At 35.0% G+C, this 22,462-nt stretch overlaps 1 protein-coding gene across 2 annotated transcripts in view; it reads left to right on the top strand.

Moving 5' to 3' along the window:
* PDE1A (phosphodiesterase 1A) overlaps positions 1 to 22,462 on the top strand; it is a 330,610-nt gene that overhangs the window by 213,013 nt on the left and 95,135 nt on the right. For both annotated transcript variants that reach the window (XM_058549370.1, XM_058549371.1), the window contains one exon: positions 19,200 to 19,313. In XM_058549370.1, coding sequence (XP_058405353.1) covers positions 19,200 to 19,313 — 114 coding nt within the window. The remainder of the gene's footprint in view (positions 1 to 19,199; positions 19,314 to 22,462) is intronic.

Here is a 22,462-nt window from a genome sequence, read left to right as displayed (position 1 = left end):
AGGTTACCAACTTGAAAAGTACATGTATATCAAGTCGACTGTTAACAACACTGTATTGTGTACTTAAAATTTGCTAAGAGGATGGAACTTAAATCTCACCACACACACACACACACACACACACACACACACAGTAACTATGTAGAGGTAATGGAAAAGTTATTTAGTTTGACTGTGGTGATCTTTTCACAATGCATACAGACAACAAAACATCAAGTTGCATACCTTAAATATACACAATTTTTTTATGTCGAAGATATCTCAATAAAGTGGTTTAAAAAAAAAAGGGTGCAGTGACTTCCCTTGACAGTGACCATCTCCTCTTGGAGCAGAGGAATAGCCAAGACCTAGCTGAGCATGGGTAGTGGAGGAAGAATTACATAGCAAGGAATGATTAGAGGAGAGGGCTCAAGAGCAAGAAGATAATGAGGACAAGTGAGGGGAAGAGTGGTGGAGAGGTTAAGATTATGCTTAAAAATCTTCTCTACGAGGTAAGTTGAGTCACCAGAGTTAACTAGATGGGCCTACTCCCATTTCAAGATTAAACTGAAATGTACTACATCCTGTCTGCCGTAACAGCATCACTGCATTGAGTGTAACATTGTTCCAGGGGACAGAAAATCACAGGTACTGAGGGAATGATCTAGGTGGTCAATAATAACCATGCAAAACTATATTAATAATGTATTGGTTTCCTTTCTTCAACATTTTAGTCTGAGATTTATTTCTCTAGAATTTCTTCCCTGCATTTAGTATTAAACTCAGAAACATTTTTCTGTAGTGTTAGAAACTGAATTGACCATTTGCTTGTTCACTGAATTAAAAAATATTTTCCCCTTTCAGTCAATACTCACTTGCTAAATCAGACTGAGTGTACAACAGTCTAAGCAGCCATTGAGAATGGTAGTTTAAAAAATAATAACGTTTTACAATCTCATTGCTATGGACATACTGACATTTGTCACACTCCACTGATTTCTTCAGTTCTCTTCTGGCTGTAAAAGCAATGGCGAATATAATGTACATTGAGTGTGTATAGTCGTTTTCTGTTTCTTAGCAGCAGTAGCAGCAGCAGCATCTGCTCAACATCTGGCTCTTTCATGGGATGGTTGCTTGCTAGAGTTCAGATCAAGTCTTCTAATCCTTATGGTTAGCATTCAGATAGGTTTCTAGACATTACTTTGCTATTTTATTGGTATCGTTTTAAAGTCGCATGACTATTTGTTTCACAGGCTTTTAATAAAGTAGTTTCTTTGGAAAAAATGACACTTCTTTAAAAGCAATGTTCTTTTAAATACCACTAAGACAAAGCACTCATTAAAACATTCTTCAGCAAGATTTTTTCATGGAACATTTTAAAACCAAATTGCAGTGGAAAACCAGCATCTACATTATAGAACTTGAGAGAGTGTCACACCTTCAAATGAAAATGCTAAAGTGAAGACAGAAAATTAATGCTAAAATTAAGAAATGAAAATGACTCATGCATTTTAGAGTACACAGACTCCCAGAGAATATGTCTCTTTGATCCTTTTCAGTTATAGAGTCATGGGGGTGGATGGGAGTAATGAAGTGGAAAAACTATAAAACTGCACACAAATCAAGAGACTGAGTTTCTAGTTTCTAGATCAAACTCAATTCTCCCTACTATCTAAACAGACTTTCAGCTTTAATTCTTTATTTCTTGTTTCCCCAGTCATTCTTTCGGCCCCAGAAAAAGAGATTATCTTATATTTGTGAAAAACACTCTTTATAATTTTTTCAATACCAAATTGATGATGCCCATTTGCACCAGCCCTGTAAGTTTCCTGCTTTATTATTGTTATTTTGTTCAGTTATTTAGATACCTCATCAAAAAGAAGTTTTCATCTTGGCTGCACCTCATCATTTTTTTTGCTAATTTAATTAGGTGGCAAGAAAGTAAAATTCTTACTTTTGAATAAAGATGGTGGATTGTCACATATATCTATTTTCTTTCCCATTGGAGACCTCCCTAAAATGATAGAAGAGTCAAATTTTTTAAAACCCACAAAATCAAAGAGAAAAAAAGAGAAGGCATTAGAGAATAGGCTATTTTAATAAATTTTTGAAATATATGAACAGGAGGAATAGTGGTAACAGAGTGACCAAGCACATGACTCCTCTTAGCAGAAGAAATGAAGCACAGTTTTCAAATTTTGAGAGAAAATGCTTCTCAATCTAGAATACTCTGTCATATTCTCAATCTAATGAGAAGAAAGAACAAAGATTTTTAGTATTTGGAGACTCAAAGATTTATGTCACATGCATACTTTCTTGGAAACTACTGGACAATGTGCTCTTTCCAATAAAACAGGAGTATTCAGAAAAAAGGAAGTCACAGAATCCAGAAACAGGGGATCCATACCCTATGGGAGCGTGGCCAAGAGAGGTCTCAGGATGACAGCTGTGTTGCAGATCTGGAGAGCAATTCATCCAGGGTTAGGCCAGAAGATAAAGAGCACCAAGACAGAGGTCTCCAGAATAAAAGGGAGAATTACTAATTGATATTTGGCAGATGTAAATGAGATTTCAGGGAAAAAATTTAGAATAGGCATAGAGAAAGTAATGGTAGTAAAAAATGAGGTACTTAATAACTTCAGGCAATTTTTTAAAATCCAGGAATGGAAATGTAATCTTCATATGCTATTTGGCCATGTAATAAGCATTATATACATGATCATAAAAATGTAAACACTGATTATTGATTAAGTTACGAGTAGTATAGAACAGTATTGAGAATTTAAGGCAGGGTAAAATGGTCAGTCAGACATGTAAAACACCTAAATCCTCATCTCCCACAGCAGGAAGTCAATAGGTAATATCCAATATCGATAAACCAAGAAATAGAAGAATAAGTATACCATTTAAAAATGTGGAGAAAAATCCCAGAAGACACTGCCAAAATATTTTTAAGTAAATGTCTCTGGTGACCAGAATATAGAGTGGGACTGAGTGAGTGAAGAAGATGCTAATTTTTATGAAAGGATTTCATATATATACATATATAATTATATATTTATAAATTAAATACATATATTTCATTTTGTGCATGATTTACTCTGACAAAAATGTTTTAAAATTAAAGGCCAAAGAACAAGAAAGAAAGAAAAATAAAAACCTTCATATTTTAGATCTTACAAAAATCATCTCCTTAAAATAGGTAGATGCTATAAATTTGAAGCCCCGATGGCTACAGGGTAGAAAACCAGGATTGTTACTCTTTCAAATGTATTCGCTATGGAAAAAAGAAGAAAGAAAGATTTTTAAAAGTTGGGTCCATTAATGTACATTCTACAAGGAAGATTACTCTTCCCAGCAACCAAAACGACTCTGCTTTGATTGGTCATTGGCTCCGAAGGGAACCAACCCTAAAGAAGACTGAGAGCAAATGGGTCTTTGATCTTTGATATCTGTCTATTGCTCTCATAAAAGACAGATGCAATTTCTATACTGTAAGATCATTCTGGGAACTGAAAAACATGCATAGCTGTTAAGCCCAGAGGGGTATGGACCTTAAATAAATGAGGAAGAAATGACAGAATAACCTTTCCACCTTATTCTATATGTTAGAGTCCTCTGGTTCTATGGTGGTAGCACGCTCTGTGAGTTCCTGTGTATTACAATGATTTACGTTGTGCTTGCTAAGAATTACAGGATGGTGTTTTTTTCCTCCTACTACAGACTGTTGTTGAAAATCTGCTCATTCTCTGCCTATTTACAGTGAATGTTAATTGCCTATATAATAATAATAAATAATAAATATGATTTATATAATAAAAACCAAGCTAAAAAATAAAAATCTACTCTTTGAGAATCCTGCCTACATACTCTACTTTTACTGTACCCTAGTTATTGTTTAACAGAAGATAATTTATGGAAAGTCTGTAAGAAACTATAAAAGTCTCTGTTGTTTGCCAATATACGAGGTCCGAGTTGGAAAAAAGAAAAAGAAATAAAGTTGAACCTTGGAATTGCAACTTTAAGCTTTTATATTAATGCTGATGTTCTAAAAATGATAATGAAAAAAAGAACTTCAAGCCTTCTTGGGTTGGTCAATTCTACCAGGTATTTCTTTCCCCTAAAATTAACCGTTGCTGAGCTACTATAAAGAACAGGATTGAGCTTATCAGAGTGAGGACATATTCTGGAATGTCAAGCAGGTATTGACTTCTGAACCTGTTCTTAAATTTGGATCTGCATGAATTTCTGTTTCATTTTGATTTTTAGCATTGACAGGTCTGTATACTATATGACCTTAAAGTATTGTCCATAATGCATAAACAGTGTCTCCACTTACCTTATACTCCAGATCAAAACTATACATAACTGCTATAGAATCAAAGTGATTCATACATCCCTCTGATCTGATAGAAATGTCAATTTTACTGATCACTGCTTCTTTGAAGACTCTAATCTAATGCTATACCTTCTCTCTATCTTAGGCTACCAAAACATAGAATTGAAGATTTTGGTTCAGTGTTTATTGTTAAAGGTCTGGAAAAACAATGTCAAAAGTTGATGCCCTGGGTCGTCTGCCCTAGCAAATTGTTGAGAGCATGTGCCGTAACCACCAGAAACTTTGAAATTAGAAGCCTTGACTCAATTACTTAAGTGTGTTAAATCACCTCCTTAACCATGCCCATTTCCACATTAGCCCTTGTCTTGATATGAGTTGGAATCTTTGTAGGGATGAAGGAAATGATTAAGAATTCAAGATTTTCTCAAAAATTGTCCTGTTTAATCACCATTTTAAAAATGTTTTGTGAAGAAATCTTGATCTTCCAGAAAGAAGTCATCATATCTTTTTGGCCAGATCACATATGGTAAATATATCACAGAGGACATGGACTTGATATCTCTCTAGTGCTGTGGATTGATTGACATCGAATAGACTGTAACTAAGAGTGGTACTTGCCAGGCACTCACTGTAACCTAATCATGCCATGGACTCAAGTGAGTTAGATAAGGACCCTTATTGATTTTGTGAACCATTCCAGATGAAGAGCTTTTTAATAGTGTTTCACACCACATTATTGTGTCACAGGGCATTTTAATTGCATCTGAAACACCTGCTGAAACTCTACAGCAGTGCGCCTCAATACAGATGGACTGCATTTACCTCAGTTGAGTTGAGGAATTCGCAGAAAAGCACCTAACGTGAGGTGTCACTCTAGCATGCAACAACTCTCTAGCAAGAAAATCCAGACCACTGAGAATTCCCTGAAAATAATTCATGGGAAAAATTGGCCTAGGGCAGTTTTCTTTCTTTCTTTTTTTTTTTAGGGCAGTTTTTTTATTGTTTAGCATGTCATTCCATGTTTAAAATCAGAAACCCATCTCTTTGAATTACTTGCCCTGTTTGCCTCAATTAGGAGCAGGTAAGGACTTAAAAGAGAAGCAAAAATATGTCAAGAATTCCGTCTGTGACTGTGCAGTGAGACTATGATGGGATCCTGGGACAGGCTCTGTGCTTGATCTATATTTTCAATAATCAAAAATTCAAATGAGTGAGCACTAGTGCCGTGTGGATCTGCCAGGATGATGCTCTTTCACAAAGGAGCTGCTATTTGGAGCATCTCTTCTAGGGCCAATTTTTATTGATTTTTCATGTACATTCTAGGAACTCATGAGAGCTATGTCTTTATTAGTTCTGAAAGAAAGATAAAATAGAGACAGAGAGAAAGGAACAGAAGGAAGGAAAAAGGGAAGGAAGGGAGAGAGGGAGGAAATATTTTCTGGTCAGTATTTTTATATCTATTATATTATTCCTTCCTCTCTGGAGTTAGTGGCATTATTTATTATTATACATGCTGAGGGTATTGGTATAAATTGTACAAAAATTTGTAGTACTTTTGTTAAAATGTACTTTTCAGAACAGTAAAATTATGACTCATGCAAATACAAAAACACATGCCAAGTTTTTGTTTAAATCATTAATAGTGAGGGAATCATAAGAAGTTACGACTGGTTCAAAAAGCATTGAAGAAGCTAGGTGTACACAGAATGTTCCAATAAGATTGTTGGGTTAAATGCACAACTGGCTAGTGTCTAATGAGGTCTTAAAATTGTGAGGTTGTCTGTTCCACCAGATAAAATTTTTTTTCATTTCTATCAGATAAAAATCTACAAGTGCAATGAACAAATAGCTTCACTAAATCCGTATCCTTTAATCAATAGCAAGCAGTGAGGTGAACTAAGTACACTTCTCTAGGTAACCCTTGGTTGGTTTTGCCCCAGTATGACAGAGAAGACATGCCACCCACCTTTCGGCCTTATTTCCAAATCTCAGAAAAAAATTTTTGGAACTTTCTGGTTACTGTGTATTATGTTTTAGGGGCTGTGTGCTGTTGGATCTATTCCTTGCCCTATCCCTGCTCCACTCTGTATCATCACAGCTGAATTTCCCAGGCTCCTGTGTCAACTGGCATCTGGCTGGATTTGGCCAATGGCAGATACTGTCAGGAGATTGCAGGGTAGGTGAGGAGGAAGAGAAAAGCCAGGGTATTTGCCTCTAGGAAGCCTTTCTTGCATCAGCTATGTCTCTTCTAAAGTTCCAGATGCCCGTGATAGGCCCACTGGTGCTCCTTTCTTCTGTAGGAATCCCCAAAGCTCCTAGGTTCTGGGGACGCTGCCTCTTTTCCTGCAGTTGCTTATAAGGGGGATTTCCACTAATCCTCTGGTTGTCTTCCTGTCTTCCATCACCCCACTAATCAATTCCAGGAATTAAATCCTCAGTTTTAAATGTTCAGAGTTGTTTTGTTTTCTTAGTTAGACCTTGACTAATTCATTTGAGTGTGTTTTATTTATTTTTGATTCCTATTGTTAAGCTATACTATATTTGGGACTCAGTAGTTTACACTAGTGATGATGCCTTCTCAAAACTGCTTCTGTCAATGTCAACATAACATTCCTAAGATCTCGTAAGGAAAGAATTATTTCCAACAATCCTGAGAGAGCACGTATATAAAAGTTACGTTTCTACAGAGGCAGGGGAAACTGTAAAATCAAACATGAATTTTTTGTTGTCCAATTTTGTCTTGAGACCCAGGGTATTCATATACACATGGAGAGGGAGAAAGAGAGAATCTTTCAAATTAGAATGCTAAAATAATTTTTCTAGTACATACAACAACCTTTACAATAAAAGCCGTCTTCTCAATCAATTCATTTCAACTCAGTTTGGTTGCTTATTACGCCACCAATTACATCCCCACAGAAGTATTGCTCTTTCAAGAGACTCTTCGTTAATTGACCCCAAGTTTCCTATCTCTGAGTGTCAAGAGTAACAGAAGGACTTCTGTACTTCTCTGCTCTCTGATAGCATTTTGATGGTATCTGCCACGGAAATGTTCCTGCTTTTAGGTTTTCTTATGTTGTGTAATCTGTTTTAATTGGAAAAATTCCATGTTGACTTTTCTATCCATAGTTTTATTTTTTTGTATGCATATTTCTTTAAAAATCTATTTTTATATGATTTTCCTTCTCTGCTAGTATATTTTTGAAGGCTGTTGGTTTATGGTACTGCATTAATTAAATGTCCCAAGCCCACTTTTAAACATTCCTTTGTTATTTTTGGTGGAACTAGTGCTGAGGTTGCTTTACTCAGATAACACAGTAATAGACTTTGCTGGTTTTCAGCCCCTTATTGCTGAACCCTCAGTTTCATAGCGTTATTTGCACACACACACACCAGGCTCTTGTCTACTTGTTTTCATTCTTTTAAACCACGTTCTAATTTGACTTTTGTAGACTTACTCAATATCCTTTTCCCCTTTCTCTGATTTTGCAAAAAATGTGATAAATTCAGCCGTTACAGTTCGCCCTACTCTTATATTTTATACTATTTTTCCCATATCTCCCTTTCTCTTTTTCATGTAATATATATTTCCTTCTGTGTGTCTACCTCAAATCTGAAACATATGTAGCTGTTTTCAGTCAGTTTAATACGTCAGCATGGAACACTCGATGAACAGGTGTATATTTAGTTATCATGTGTAATTTTCTTTCCCTTGGCTTCACCATGTGTCTAAAAGAGACTAGAACAACTGGAGTTCAACATAACCATCAACTCATGACTGGAATACTTTGTGCCCTTTCAAAGTCTTTCTTTGCTTCCAATTCAAGATGAATTTTGACATCTTGTTATTTTTCAGTCATTTAAATTTGTCATGGTCAGTGATTCCAAAGCTACCAAGTAAAGGATCTGACCTGAATTAAGTCACTTGTCTTGTGAGCAATATATTGAACGTTCACTTTAATAGGAGATTATATCATTAAAATTCTTTTTATTACTATCAAAAAACGGAAGTCGGTTTCCCAGAAGTAAATAATCTTAATGGTTTAGTTCTTTTTCGTTCTTCTTTCTTTAGTATATTTCTAAATAATATGCTTTTACTATTTCTTGATTTATCAATTTCAGACTTTATCAGTTGGCTTCCATAATGATAGTAGAGGAAATAGCTCTTGCCCATTAACTTCACCAACTTCCTTACTCTTACCTTCTCAAAAGAGTTATATTGTACATTATTTTATTTTTAAGTCACTAGTGTTCATAGCAGTGTGATTTATAAGTATTATTCACTTGTCAATCAAGGAGTATCCATCAAGCGACTGTTTCCTATCTTGTGTAAACTTTTTCTTCCTCCTTGATTTCATGATTATTGTATTTTTTCATATATAAATTTTATAATTTTATGAATGCCCAACTTATTTATCAAAACAAAGTTCCAAACATTCTATCAGTTCCATTGTTCATCAGTTCCATTTTTTCCATCCTACTTCCTTTCCTCGGCACTCCTACTTCAATCCAGGCTGGTTAGTTCCCAGGATGGGCATATATCTCTTATTCAGAGAATTCCTTTCTTCACTTATCTGTATTGGATTTCCTGTAACGTCTTTGTTTAGGTGAAATGCATCTCACAGTGACTTCCTGAAAGAGTGCATGGAAAGTCAAATTTTGGGAGTCATTGAATATCTGAAAATGCCTTTAATCATTCTTTAAACTTGATTGATAGTTTGGCTGAGTATAGAATTCTACATTGGCCCCAGGGCAAGCTCTATAATGTACAGGACCCAATGGAAAATGAAAATGTGGGGCCTCATCTTCAAAAATTATTATGAATTTCAAGTTGATGACGGCAGACCCCTAAACCAAGTGTGGGATACTTCTAAGCAAAAGGTCTTATGTGACTACCAGGTCGCATGCCCATGATATTGACCCTAGTGGGACCTTTCAAAGTGGAGGTTCTTAGTTCTGGAAAATGATTTTTTCTTTGAAAATTTCCTCTATTCTCAATGTCTAGAGCTTTTGTGGATGAATCTCTTCTCTTATTTTTCTCAGAGTTTTTTTTTTTTTTTTAATGTTTTTCTTTGGTCTCTGTATTGTTTCCATTTCCTCCATGTTTCTTTATTTTGTTTGTATTTGTCTATGTCTTTCATGTTGGAAGTTTTCCTTCAGTTCCTGCTCACCATCGACAGGCCATTAAAATTGAAGAGTGAGTTAGAATCTGAAAAGTGATTAGAATCTCTCCGTGCATAGGCGGTGCTTGTCACCTGCTGGTCTTCACTGGAGGGTAGGCAAGCTGTGAACTGTTTGTTTTCAAAATTTCATTTCTCTGGGGGTCTTCAATCTCTCCCACAGTGAATCCCCCAATCTCCATTCTATAAGAAGGAAGGAGAAAGGAACCTGTGGAATCATCACTCAGCATGCTGACTTTCATTTAATCCCCCTGTTTTCTATCTGACAGTCATTCCTGCCTCATTTCCAGGTGTCCTATGAGGACAGGTGAGGGTAGTTCCCTGCTACTTGGGGTGGGGAAAGAAATCTGAAAGGACTAAAAAGATTTTTACTGTCCTGTTTTGAGCCTGAAGACAGATGCCTCTGTTATAAGATCTTTGGTGTCCCTACCTCCTGAGCTGCTCTGAGGTTCTGTGGAGATTAACTGTCTTGATTCTCTCTGTGATCACCCTTTGAAAGCACTTGAGTTTGTTTCTCTTTCTTGGTATCTTGCTAAGTCAGTTACATATTTCACTATTTAATTTTTCAAAAAATGTGTGTAAACTTTTCTGTGCTATTATTTTCTTTTCTGCTCTTCCTCCTTGTAGCTTTTTTACCTTTTCAATCCCTTTATGTTATATGAATGACATTTCGGGGGCGAACAGTAATAAAGCCATTTTTTAATCCATCAGGTTTAAATGCCAACCATAAATCCCCTTTTGCCTATTTCTTTTTCTTTTTTGTAATTTTTAAAATTATACCACACATTCTCTTACCCAGCTAGTATCAGCCATCCCCCATAAACACCCCTTTCAAGAGTCAGCCTCCTCCAGCATGAAAGTGGTAATTTGGTCTCATGGCTCTCCTGCATTTCCTACGAAACAGCTGATCTGCAGCATTTTGTGCAGTTTCCTGTGTTTTCTGGCCCTGCCATGATCACTAATGCCAATCATTACAGAAAACTGGAAGCAGCTCCCCAGTCAATGTGTTGCTCCTCTCCATGAATGCCAGGAAAAGGATGGATGTAATTAGGGTGAGCCCGCACTGACTTTAAAGCCCTGTCTCTACAGTCTTTTTAACACTCCTATAGGACTGTACTGAAGGTCTCTGGCACGAGGGGATGGCGTTGTAAGGAGGAGCAATAAAAGTTAGGCAAAAAGGATTGCACAGTCAAAATGAGTAATTTGAGGAGCAATTAATAATGGGAGTGTTTACAGTTGTGGGAAGAGTGTAGAGAACTACCTAGGGTAACTCAGTATCTCTGGGCTGGTAACATGGGGCTCCAGGGATGTGTTATCCCTGATGTGCGAGAGAGAGAGAGAGAGAGAGAGAGATTGAGAGAGAGAACTCTGTAGAGAGGGTTGCCTGAGAGGAGACCCTCTGTTGGGGGGGGTGTGGTGACCCTCCAAGAGAAGAAAAGAATGATATGCTGACTTCACTCTTCTTCCTTCCTCCTATCTCCTGCTGATGGTCCCTATTTGTGAAACCCAACTGGACGCCTGATGTATTCTCTACAAGTCTCTCTCTCTCAGGATCTGGAGCAATAAGTGAAGATATTTAGCACAGAGTGGGTACCTGATTTCAGTACTAAATATGAGTTTTCCAGTGTCCAAGAGAATATGAGATGTTAAACTGTTCTTCAGTGGGTCTGCTATGTGTGCACCCTATTCCTAAACTGTCTTCCTTGGTTTAAATAAATATCTTACTAGTAAGTGAAGGTCACTGATTTTTCTTCATCAGAACACATAGATTTAAAGATATATATAAAATATATAAAAATATGCTTAAATGTACATATAGTTAATATATAAATATATTATACATATAAAACGATAAATATATTTATATATATTTTATAAAATAAATATATTGAAATCTAATGCATATTTAAATATGTGTTTAAATATATCTGTTAAACATATATTATGCATAACATTTTAAAGAAAATCCTTGAGTCCACATATCCCAGAGTATTTCAGAGGGGTAACAGTGACCAGGCACAAATGATTGATTCCTTCTTTAGAATCAATATGGTCTTATTGTTCTTTTGCCTCCAAGAAGGAAAAATGACCTTGAAAGCATTTCTAACTATTTGAGTGTTTGCGTCTTTGTACTTAAAAAGAATTCTTCAACAAGCTGGGAATTATGCAATATCTATTTCTGTAATAAAAAGTTAATACCTGTTAAAGTGATAAATAGTGTACCTAAATTGTGATTTGGGGAGAAGAAGGAGATAATTATATATTCCTTTGTACGTAAACAAACAGACAAACAAACTTTTCCATCACATATTCTTCACTTCAGTGAGATTATTTTGTGCCTTTGAATATGGAATGTAAACATATTTTAAAGGCTAATAATATTTGCCATGCTATTGATCTCATTTTTTCTGATGATGCCAACTGTTTGGGAAATTATTTATACCATAAAATAAAGGCATCATGGAGCATTACAACGATAACATTTGCCTATGTGGAAGAAAAATATATTTAAAAGACTTTAAATGTATAAGCCTTGCTTCTTAGACTAAGGTTAGGATTTAATTTCCTAAGCATTGACTTCAGAGTAGACAGGACAATTTAATCATTTAATGACTTCTTATTATGACTTGTTATTGTTAGGCTCAGAGGCAAGCAGGACCGACTGAAAAATGACATAGATTCTTGTTCTGACAGTCCCTATTGGTGTGCTTTCGTGCACTCCTATGTATGGCCATATTTTAATGTAATGTTAACATCTGCTGTAGATATTCTTTTAGCTTTACTTCTTCTTAGTATGGTGTTCTTACAACCATACCCTTTTCACTTTTGTATTTCAATCAGTTTACAAATGGGGACATTGATAGGAATAGAATGATTACCAATTCTTTTTTTAAATTTCATTTACTAATTTATTATTCATGCTCTGTAGCATTAGGGATATCCTGGGCATTTTATATTCTATAATTGATAAAGACATGCATAGACATATGATTTTTCAACATAAGAACATTCTTAGTTATGTAGGTGGTCCTCTTGCAAGATTGGGTCATGTAGCAATGTCTTAAAAGGTAACTTGATAGTATTTGAAATACTTGATTATGTAAACTACATCATTTTATATTGAGTATTTTTCATTTGGAAAGTGGCAGTTCTATATTTGAATTAAAAAATACTCAATCATTTTCTACAGCTCAGTACTCTTTGTTCAAGGGTAGAAATTGTTTCTCCTCTGCAACTGCTTGATTGAATCACAGAGCCAATCAATTATTTTTAAAGATGGTGTTTCTATTTTCATTTCTGTCTTCAAGTGTTCTGATCTTTAGAGGTAAGGAAGTCCCTCCAAAAAGCTGAGCAGATCAAAGTCTGTTCAGTACATAATATTCAGGCTGATTTTAAAAGTCTTTTGAATTATCAAAGATTAGTGCCATTCTCTTTGAGATAATATCATTATGAGTTTAGTGTTGTGTTAGATTTTTTCATGTCTTTGATAGTATGTTCAGAATTTTAAGTATTTTAATAAAATGTATGAAAAATGAAGATATATAACAGAAACATCTATTTAGCATATATCCTTTTTCTATCTCAAATTACTGATTACATATTTCAGTTCGCAATTTATAATTTGATAAGTGCATACATGTGTACGCACCTGTGAAACCATCACCACAGTGAAGAAAATTAACGTTTCCGTTACCCTCAAAAGTTTCCTTGAGCCCCTTTGGAATCCTTCCCTTCTTGTTCTCCCTCATCCCCACCTTCCCCATTCCCAGGTAACCATTGATCTGCTTCCTGTCACTACGAGGATAGTTTGCATTTTCTAAAATTTTACACAAATGGAATCATACAGTATGCACTCTGACTTCACTCAGCATAATTATTGGAGATTCACTTATGTCATTGTGTGTATCAATAGTTCTTTCCTTTTATTGCTGAGTGGAACTTGTTTAGATGGTATGCCCCAGTTTGTTTTCTGTTTACCTGTTGATGAACATTTGGGTTGTTTCCAGTTTGGGGCTGTTACAAAGAAAGCTGCTGTGAGCATTCATGTGCAAGTCTTTGTAAGGACATATATTTCCTTTTCTCTCCATCAAAGAATACAATGGCTGACTCATATAGTAGATGCATGTTTCACTTTTTAAGAAATTGTTTTCCAAAGTGATGGTAACTATTTACATTCCCAGCAGCAGGGGCAGGTAGTTCCAGTTGCTTCGTATCTTTTCCAACATTTGGTATTATCAGTTATTTTAATTTTAGCCATTCTAATAGATGTTTGATTGTATCTTATTATTGTTTTAATTTGAATCTTTTCTAATGAATAGTGATTTCAAGAATCTTTTCATGTTTGCCATGAATATAACTTTTTTGGTGAAGAGTCTGTTCAAATCATGTGCAGATTCTATATTGAGATGTTTGTCTTATTATTACTGAGATTTACAAGTTCTTTATCTGTTTTGAATACAAATCCCTTGTCAGACATATGATTCACAAATATTTTCCCCCAGTGTATGGCTTGTCTTTTCATTCTTTAAACAATGTTTTTGAAGAACAGGAATTCTTAATATTGATGAAGTTTAACTTCTTTTTTTTTTGAACAGTGTTTTAGGTGTTGTATCTAAGATATCTTTGGCTGAACCAAGATCACAAAGAAGATTTTCTCCTATGTTTTCTTCTGGAAAGTTTATAGTTTTAGGATATACATGCAGATCTGTGATCCATGTATGGATCAAAATTCCTTTTACATGTAGATATTTCTATTGATGCAGCACTATTTGTTGTAAAGGCTACCCTTTCTCCACTAAATTATCTTTGCACCTTTTTCCAAAATCAATTGACTATGTACTTGTGGGTCTCTTTCTAGACTGTATATTCTCTTCCATTCATCTATTGGCCTATCTTAGTGTGAGTAATATATTGTATTATTGCTCTTTATACTATACTAAATACTGTAGCTTTAAAATAAGTCTTGAAGTCAGGTAGTGTAAATCCTCCATCTTTGTTCTTTGTGTTAAATTTGTTTTGACTATTCTAGGTCCTTTGTATTTTTATATGAATTTTAGAATCAGCATGTCAATCAGCAATTGATGTTGGATTTATCAAATGCTTTTTGAGTATTTATTGAGATGATTATATAGCTTTTCTTCTTTAGTTTCTTAATATAGTGAATTACACTGAATAATTTTTCAGTCTTATAACAACTTCCCATTCCTAGGATAAATATCTTTTATGATGTACTATCCCTTTATATATCGATGGATTTGACTTCCTAAAATGTTAAGAATTTTTACATCTATGTTCATTGATAGGTTGTTGCTGCTACTGCTTCTCTTTGTAATGTTTTCATCTGGTTTTGTTATGAGAGTAATTTTGACCTCCTAGAATAAGTTGGGATTATTCTTCTGGAAAAGTTTGTATGGAATAGGTATTATTACTTCCTTAAATATTTGTTAGAATTCACCAATGAATTTATCTGGGCCTGAAGTTTACTTTGTGTGAAAGTTTTTAACTACAAATTCAGTTTATTTCTTTTTGAGATTTGGTAGCTTGTGTCTTTTAAAGAAATTGTTCATTTTATCTCAGTTGATCTTATTGGCATACTGTTGTTTATATTATTTTTTGCTTAATAATAACTGTTTTAACATCTTTGCCTACTGATTCTATCATCTTTGTCATATTTGGGTCAATATCTGCTGATTGATTTTTGTCCTCATTGTGGGTCAATTTCCCTGCTTCTTTGCATGCCTTGTAATTATAGGCTTATAAACCAATCTGGAAAACATCATGTACAAAAAATTGAAATTATAACAGAGCCAGAGAAATTTCAATGTTGTTAGTGAGGAATAAATGAAGTGTGGTTTAGTTTCTAAGTAGGGAGAGATCACAATGGAGAGGAGTCTGGGAATCTTCAAAGGACTTGTGATATAGATGTGCCTACACTGGGCAGATATGCCTGGTAACTAATAATGATTTAGACAGGTAAAGATGGTAGAGATGTGGGAGAAAGGAATTTCAGTAAGAGAGAAGAGCTTGAATCTAGGATGATGTGAGACTATTTGAGGAACAAGTGACTAAATTAGTTTGCTTGGAAAGTAGAGTGTACGTAAAAGAAGTAATGGGAAATGTATGCATTTCAACATTTGACCACATTATTTGCACATGTATACCATCCGCAGAGACTGCAAATATCTTGAAGTCAAGTACTGTGGTGCACACACAGGTGCTCATGCATTATATATGTATATATGTGTGTGTGTATATGTATCCTTATATGAGCATTCATATATATTCTTATATATATCCGTATACATACTCTTTTACACAGCCCTAAGGGCAGTAATAAGTGCTAAATAATTATTTATTTAATGACTTGGGTTTTTAACATCTTTTGGCAATCTTGTTTCTTTATAAATAGTTGGCTATGCTGTTTGATAGAACAGCTGTTAACTTGTTTTGCTACGAAGCAGAGTAGCCAGTGGAATCTCCATCCACAGATTGTTGAGCTAGAAACTGCTCAGGTTAGAGCATCAAGTACATGTACTTAACCTAAGCTTTGGAAACCCGAACAACATACCTATGCGTGCTAGTAAAGATGCTGATTTTTACTCAGCTTGCCTACTCTGATGAAAGAAGTCAAATCATTATTAAAAAGAGTCTTTATTAAATTAAGGGAACCTGTTTATTTTATGCACATGACTTTGTGATTTCTTCTTCAGTTCTGAGAATTTGTCCATAGGATGACTTAGGAATTAAGTAAATAGTCCATAGTTATCTTCCTTAAGAAATTACAAATTTGTACAGATATATGCAGTAAAACCTTAACACTTTGAAACCTATCAGTTTAGAATATATGATAAGTTGAAAATGATTCATGAAGATGTTTGGCTTTGTATTATCTATAAAAAAGGTGAAATAATAGCCTAAATAAGATTGTTGGAGATTATTGTATGCTTAAATTGATTACAGAGAGGAATTCACAATTGAAAGAGTAATTATGTAAATTATTCCATTAACCCACTGTTCTAATTATGAACAATCTTTTTATAATACAAAAGTTTTCCTTTTTGTATAAATGGAAATTTGTACTCACTAAAGGAAATTTGGTGTATATAGGCAAAGGAGATAAAGGAGAAAGAAGTCCTAGTAACCCAAAAATATATATTTCCTTCCAGTCTTTTTGGGTTGATATACTGAGTTTAGGGGTGTGTGTGTGTGTGAATGGGTGGCTATGATTTTACAGAGTTATAACCATATCTAAATAGATTTTCTAATTGGGTGGAAAAATCTTTTTGGAGTATTCTTTTCAGAGCAATTTCTTGTGTCAGGTTATAGTTTTATACCACTATTAAGATATAACAATTCATAATATTTGTTGTTTTTAAACCACATCTAGATGTCTCTGTGAAAGGGCTTATTCATTGTGCGAGTATCAGGGCCCCTTGATGTCACAGGTTTCATCAGGTATGGTCTGCCAATGGGATGATTTCCCTGGGAAAAACTGCAGGCTGTCAGGAGTTAGGAAGTGCACCTGTGGAGAGTTTCTCAGGGGCATCCTCTCTCATTTTATATGAAGATTTCTTTATTCCTGAGTTCTTTATTTTGATTCATTTCTTATTCATTTGATTAATCAGTTAGGATTGGATTTGGTGACATATAAAAGAAATCTCAAAATAATAGTGGCTTAAACGCAACACTTTTTGTTCTCTCATATAAGTTCTGAGGTAGGTGATTTCATTCAGGTAGATTCACAGCATGGGATCCAGGCCACTTCCATCGTCTTTCTCTGCCATTCTTAGAGGGTGACTTCCTTCTGCCGGGATACCTCGTGATTCTAGATGGCTGCTGGGCCTTCAGACAGTTCCACTGCATTCCAGGCAGTAAGAAATAGGCAAAGGATAAAAAAAGAGCTCCTCCCAGTTGAGTTAGCCCTCTTTAAAATAATTGTTCTTAAAGTCTAACTCGGCAACCTCTACTTATATCTCATTGACCAGAATGCAGTCACATGACCATACTAGCTTCAAGAGAGCCTGGGAAATGTAGTTTCTTAATGGAAATAATTGCTAACTAAACAGTAGAGATCAGTTATTCACAAAGGGAGGCAATCTTCTGAAGTATTTATTGTTTTTAAAACCAGATCATACAACCAAGTACAACCAAGCTGTACTCAAGTAATTTTCACAAGAAGGATATATGAGTGGTATATTTTTAAGTCAGTGCAGAGCTGTGAAACTCTTACTTTCACACATAAATAGCAATTTGACTAAGTATAATGTGCTGGGTCATAAGTATTACAAAAATCTCAAAATGCTCTATCTGTTGTTCCATCGTCATCACATTCAGTGTTTTAGGCAAGCCTCAAAGCCAGGCTTAATTTTTCCTTTCTAAGTAACCTGTTTAAGTTGTTATTTTTGTTTTGTTTTGCTGTGCTGATTCTATACTAATAAGACTTATTTATTGTTACATAGAATTTATTTTGCAATATTGTTGCCTATATTTTATTATATAAAAGTATGTGGTATAAAAAATAATTGTTTATAGCTTCCTAAATAATAAGTTTTAATCTAGGTGTGGCTTTTTTCCATGGAGAAATACAGTGTTTCTTATGGATGGAGGAATGTCAAATACCTTTGCTGAAATTTTTAACTTGTCTCTACACCCTAAGTCTTGGTATTGGAAATCATCCAAAGTAAATTTTCAGAAAATCAGCTACACTATCTCTAAGATATTGCCTAAAAGTAGATATACTCCATTTATCTGAGATACTTTTGCTCAGGAATGGAATTAAATTCTATCTGCTGACTTAAGAAAATGGATAATTGTCCTCACATCGTTTATCTATAAAATGTAGAGAGTAAGGAGTATAAGAGAGCTCCTTCTCTGTCTGGTATAGGGCAGTATCTTTAGAAACATTTGGTTTATAATTAACGCATAGAAGTTTCTAAAAGTGTTAGAAATTATTGAGGTAATTAGTATTGTCTGACTACATGAGATATCTATTGCTGCTTAAAAAATTATCCCCAAATTTACTGGCTTAAAACAATAACATTAACTATGTTACAGTTTCTGTGAGTCAGTAATCCAGATATGGCTTAGCTGAGCCTATGTTTTACAATTACACAGAGAGTTAGGACACATCATCCCATGGGCAAAAACAAGAGAAAATATTTTACAGATTTGATTCAGGTGAAAAACGATTGCAGTAAAAACACTAAGCATACATACATGTATTCTTTTTCCCATCTCAATTATATTTTCTTGGGAATTTTGCTTTTCACTTTTGGTTTTTTTGCTATACACAATGAACAATTGCTAGAGTAGCTGTCAAAAGATCATCCTTTAAATAGTCTCTTAGTGCCAACTCTGAAGAAGCAGAACAGCCATAGAGTAAATTTTAGTGTTGGGAATACACTTTCATGAAAACGTCTATACTGTCTGGAATTTTCAGCAAGACTATCTTTGAAATATGGTCAACGTACAGCCCTGATATTATTGAGAGGTGAATATAATTTCTAACTGTTGTTTAAGTGATAAAGATTGATTTTAATTATACCAAAAAAATCTCTGAAAATATTTCTATTTGTAGATGACCCAGAAAGATATGTTAAAAGTTTCACTCTATTTGTGTATTTAAAATTGTACTATTTTCCATATAGTTACAATAAATATCTTTTCATTTCTTTCTCTTTTTGGCTACTTTTTTGACATAGACTAAGATGCTTAGTGAAGCAGCTGGAAAAAGGTGATGTTAACGTCGTAGACTTGAAGAAGAATATTGAATATGCAGCATCTGTGTTGGAAGCAGTTTATATCGATGAAACAAGGTAAGTTCTAACCTCCTCTCCCTTTTACTTTCTTTGTCTCTCTCCCCTTTGTTCCTCTTTCTTGACCCTCCTTCATCTCAAACTTGAATTTAGCATATCTTAGTCGTGAAACCTAAATTAAAATCTTATTAAAACTTAAAAAGTTCCTCTTCATGTAGCTACGTGACTGGACTATGATCCTTTCTAAAAAATACACATTTTAATCCAAATGCTGGAATATCAAAAAATAGTCAAACAATAAAGTCATAAAATGAACAAAGTCAAGTCTCCTCTCTCTCTACCCTCACTGCCCTTAGGCCCAGATTTTTAAATGTCAGATACAGATGTAAGCTTTTACTGATGTAAAGCTTTCCCTATTATCTCAAGATTTCATAGTTCCTTCTGAGGAAATCGGTGTCACATGCCCATTCTCATGAGACATGTCTATCAGACTCTCTGTGCAGGGCTTGTTAAGGAGCAGTCCCAAATGCGTATTTGATCATCACCTAAACCTCATCACCTAGCCTCATAAATAGCAGAGTGGCAAAAAGATTAGGAAATGGAGATTTATTTGAAGACAGTTGTTAGTCTAGTGCTGTGGCTCTCAACCAGGTGATGTGCCTTCCAGGGGTCATTTGGCAGTGTCTGGAGGCAGTTTTGGTTTGGTCAATGGGGACATGCTACTGTTATATGATGGGTAGAGGCTAGGGATGCTACTAAATGTCCTAAAATGCACAGGAAATCCCCCACAACAAAGAATTATCCAACTCCAATAGTATGGAGATTAAGAAACCTTGGCCCAAAGGGAGAACTGTGCATTTTCTCTTTCTTCTACAAGGGGGTACTTACCCCGGACTTCAAGTCACAGTGGCGCATGGGGAGATCCTGAGGACCCTAGTGTGAATAGAAGACTCCATGGAGTATGCTATGGCAGTTCTTGGGAGATTTGACCAGTGTTTCTAGAAGTTCAGACAGTACTGAGACTGGTTCCTGACTCTCATCTCAAAAAAGAAAGTGGCGGGCTGATTAGAACTACCTTGAATTCACAGGTAAGACGGACCCTGTGGAGGGAGAGACATGTAGTTCCAGAGTTTAGCATAGAAAAGGCACTGAGTTTTTTCAAAGTCATGAGGCAGGTGGTATAGTGATCTTTTGAAGGGATTTACCAAAGAATACTGACTTCAGAAGGTGAAAGAGAAGCTGCATGGGTTGATTGTTGCTATAAGAGCCAAGGAAGGAATCATAAAAATTCAGCCCAAATATCAGAGAACATATAACGTTCAACGTACCCTCTCGTTGTAGCGAGTTGTTTCTGAAGGACCCACAAAACCTCCCCAGGAGAAAAAAATAACCAGAATTTGGGCATTCGTCACACAGATGACAACAAATAGACCAGTCTTATAAGACCCTTTGGTTCTTATGATTTGCTGCCTCCTCCCACCACATTGCTGAACAAGGAGAAACAGCAGAGTGAGTGGGACAGGAGATGGAACATGGAGAGTGAAGACATCCATGATGCCCCTTCCTTCTGCAGGTGTCCATGCCAGGGTCAGGCCTGAGCTTGGGAGAGGTGAGAAATGTTAACCAGATGTGACGTTGAAGGTTTTATATATCAGTGTGTACTGGGCTTAAACACACACACACACGATGCTGTTTAATAGGTAATAAATTCACATGATTAAAAAATCAAAATAATATAAAAAGGTGCTTTGTGAAAGTCTTGCCTCTACCCTTGTCCCAATCTACTCAGATTCTCAACTTATAAATTTCTTGTGTATATTTCCAATGATTTATTACCAATTTTTATTTCATATTTTTCTCTCCTTCTTTCATGGAAGGTAGCATGCTATATACACAGTCTTTCTTTTTGCTTTTTTTCCTCCCAAATAAGGAAAATTGGAGATCTTCCTATATCATGTACTGAACTTTTTAGTATCAGACAATGAGAATTTTCACTAATAACTGACAGAAAAAGACGATGGGAGAGATTCGTTGCCCGGGTGGTTTTTTCTTTGTCCCCAGAACAGAACTCCTCTGTTAAAGCGTGGTTTAGAGTCATAAACTAAGAAAAAAAATCATACACATACTTTTAGATTATAAACTCTATGCTGAATTGTTTTCTTGGTTAACTTTCACTGAATGTATGTAAATGTATATGATTCTTCTAAGTGAACAGAGATTCAAAGTGTAAATCAGAAAAAATCTGATGTTGTTCCTGTAATTTCCTTGCTCCTTCATTTTTGTGTGTGCTCTTTGCTTCCCACAAGTTGACTGAATTAATATGTTTAAGATTTCCTCAGTTTGTCCTTGACATTTTATTTTTATCTTTGTTTTTATAACTCAATTTTACCTTTAAAAATTATTTGGAAATTTACGTTATTCATCTTATAATTGCATAATGCTAACTATTTGGTTTGCCTGTCTTATCTTTCATTTTAGAGGTTATTATATGCTATATTTATTAAATTTTCTGTTGTATTTCCTTTCTCGGAAAATTATGATTCCATAGATATTTTGTTACTTTAGTTCCCCATGATCCCTAATTCATGTAAACATATGATACATTTTAAAGTATAGTTCCTTTTCATTTGAAAATTGTTCTTTTGTGGGAAGAAAAAATACTTAACTGCTTCACAGTAGAATTTTTTTGCTGTTTTTTTTCCCTCTTCACAAGAAAACATCCCAGCTCTTAATACCACATCATTCCCAATTTTTACTCAAATGACAGAAAACTTTTTACCATTTTATTTTAATGCTTCCATGCTTCTGTGGCATCTTGATTTTTAAATTGGATTAATAATAATACCTCACATTTGTACCATCTGCCAAGGGCTCTTAGATTCATTATCTCATATTAGTCTCACTACAATCCTGTGCAGTTGGCAGGATGATCATTGTTTTCTGCACTTTGCTAATGAGAAAACTAAAGCTCTTAGAAGCAAAATGGTCTGCCAGAGGTCACCGACCTAGGCATTGGCAAAACTGGGACTAGAAACTAGGATGCGACTTCTTACTTAGTGCTCCTCCCTCTGTAACTGGCTCCTCTCAAAGCGTGTTGCTATCAAGCAGGATGGTTTTTAATAACCTCTGAAAGATTTAGATGATAATGTGTAAAACATTCTCAGAGTTGGGATTGTAAATTCTGGAAAAACAATACTTAACTTTTACTA

This window comes from Diceros bicornis, chromosome 10, assembly GCF_020826845.1.
Source record: "Diceros bicornis minor isolate mBicDic1 chromosome 10, mDicBic1.mat.cur, whole genome shotgun sequence".
Classification (NCBI taxonomy): Eukaryota; Metazoa; Chordata; class Mammalia; order Perissodactyla; family Rhinocerotidae; genus Diceros; species Diceros bicornis.
Note: the sequence above shows the minus strand (reverse complement) of the source record. Positions and strands in the feature narration are given on the sequence as shown.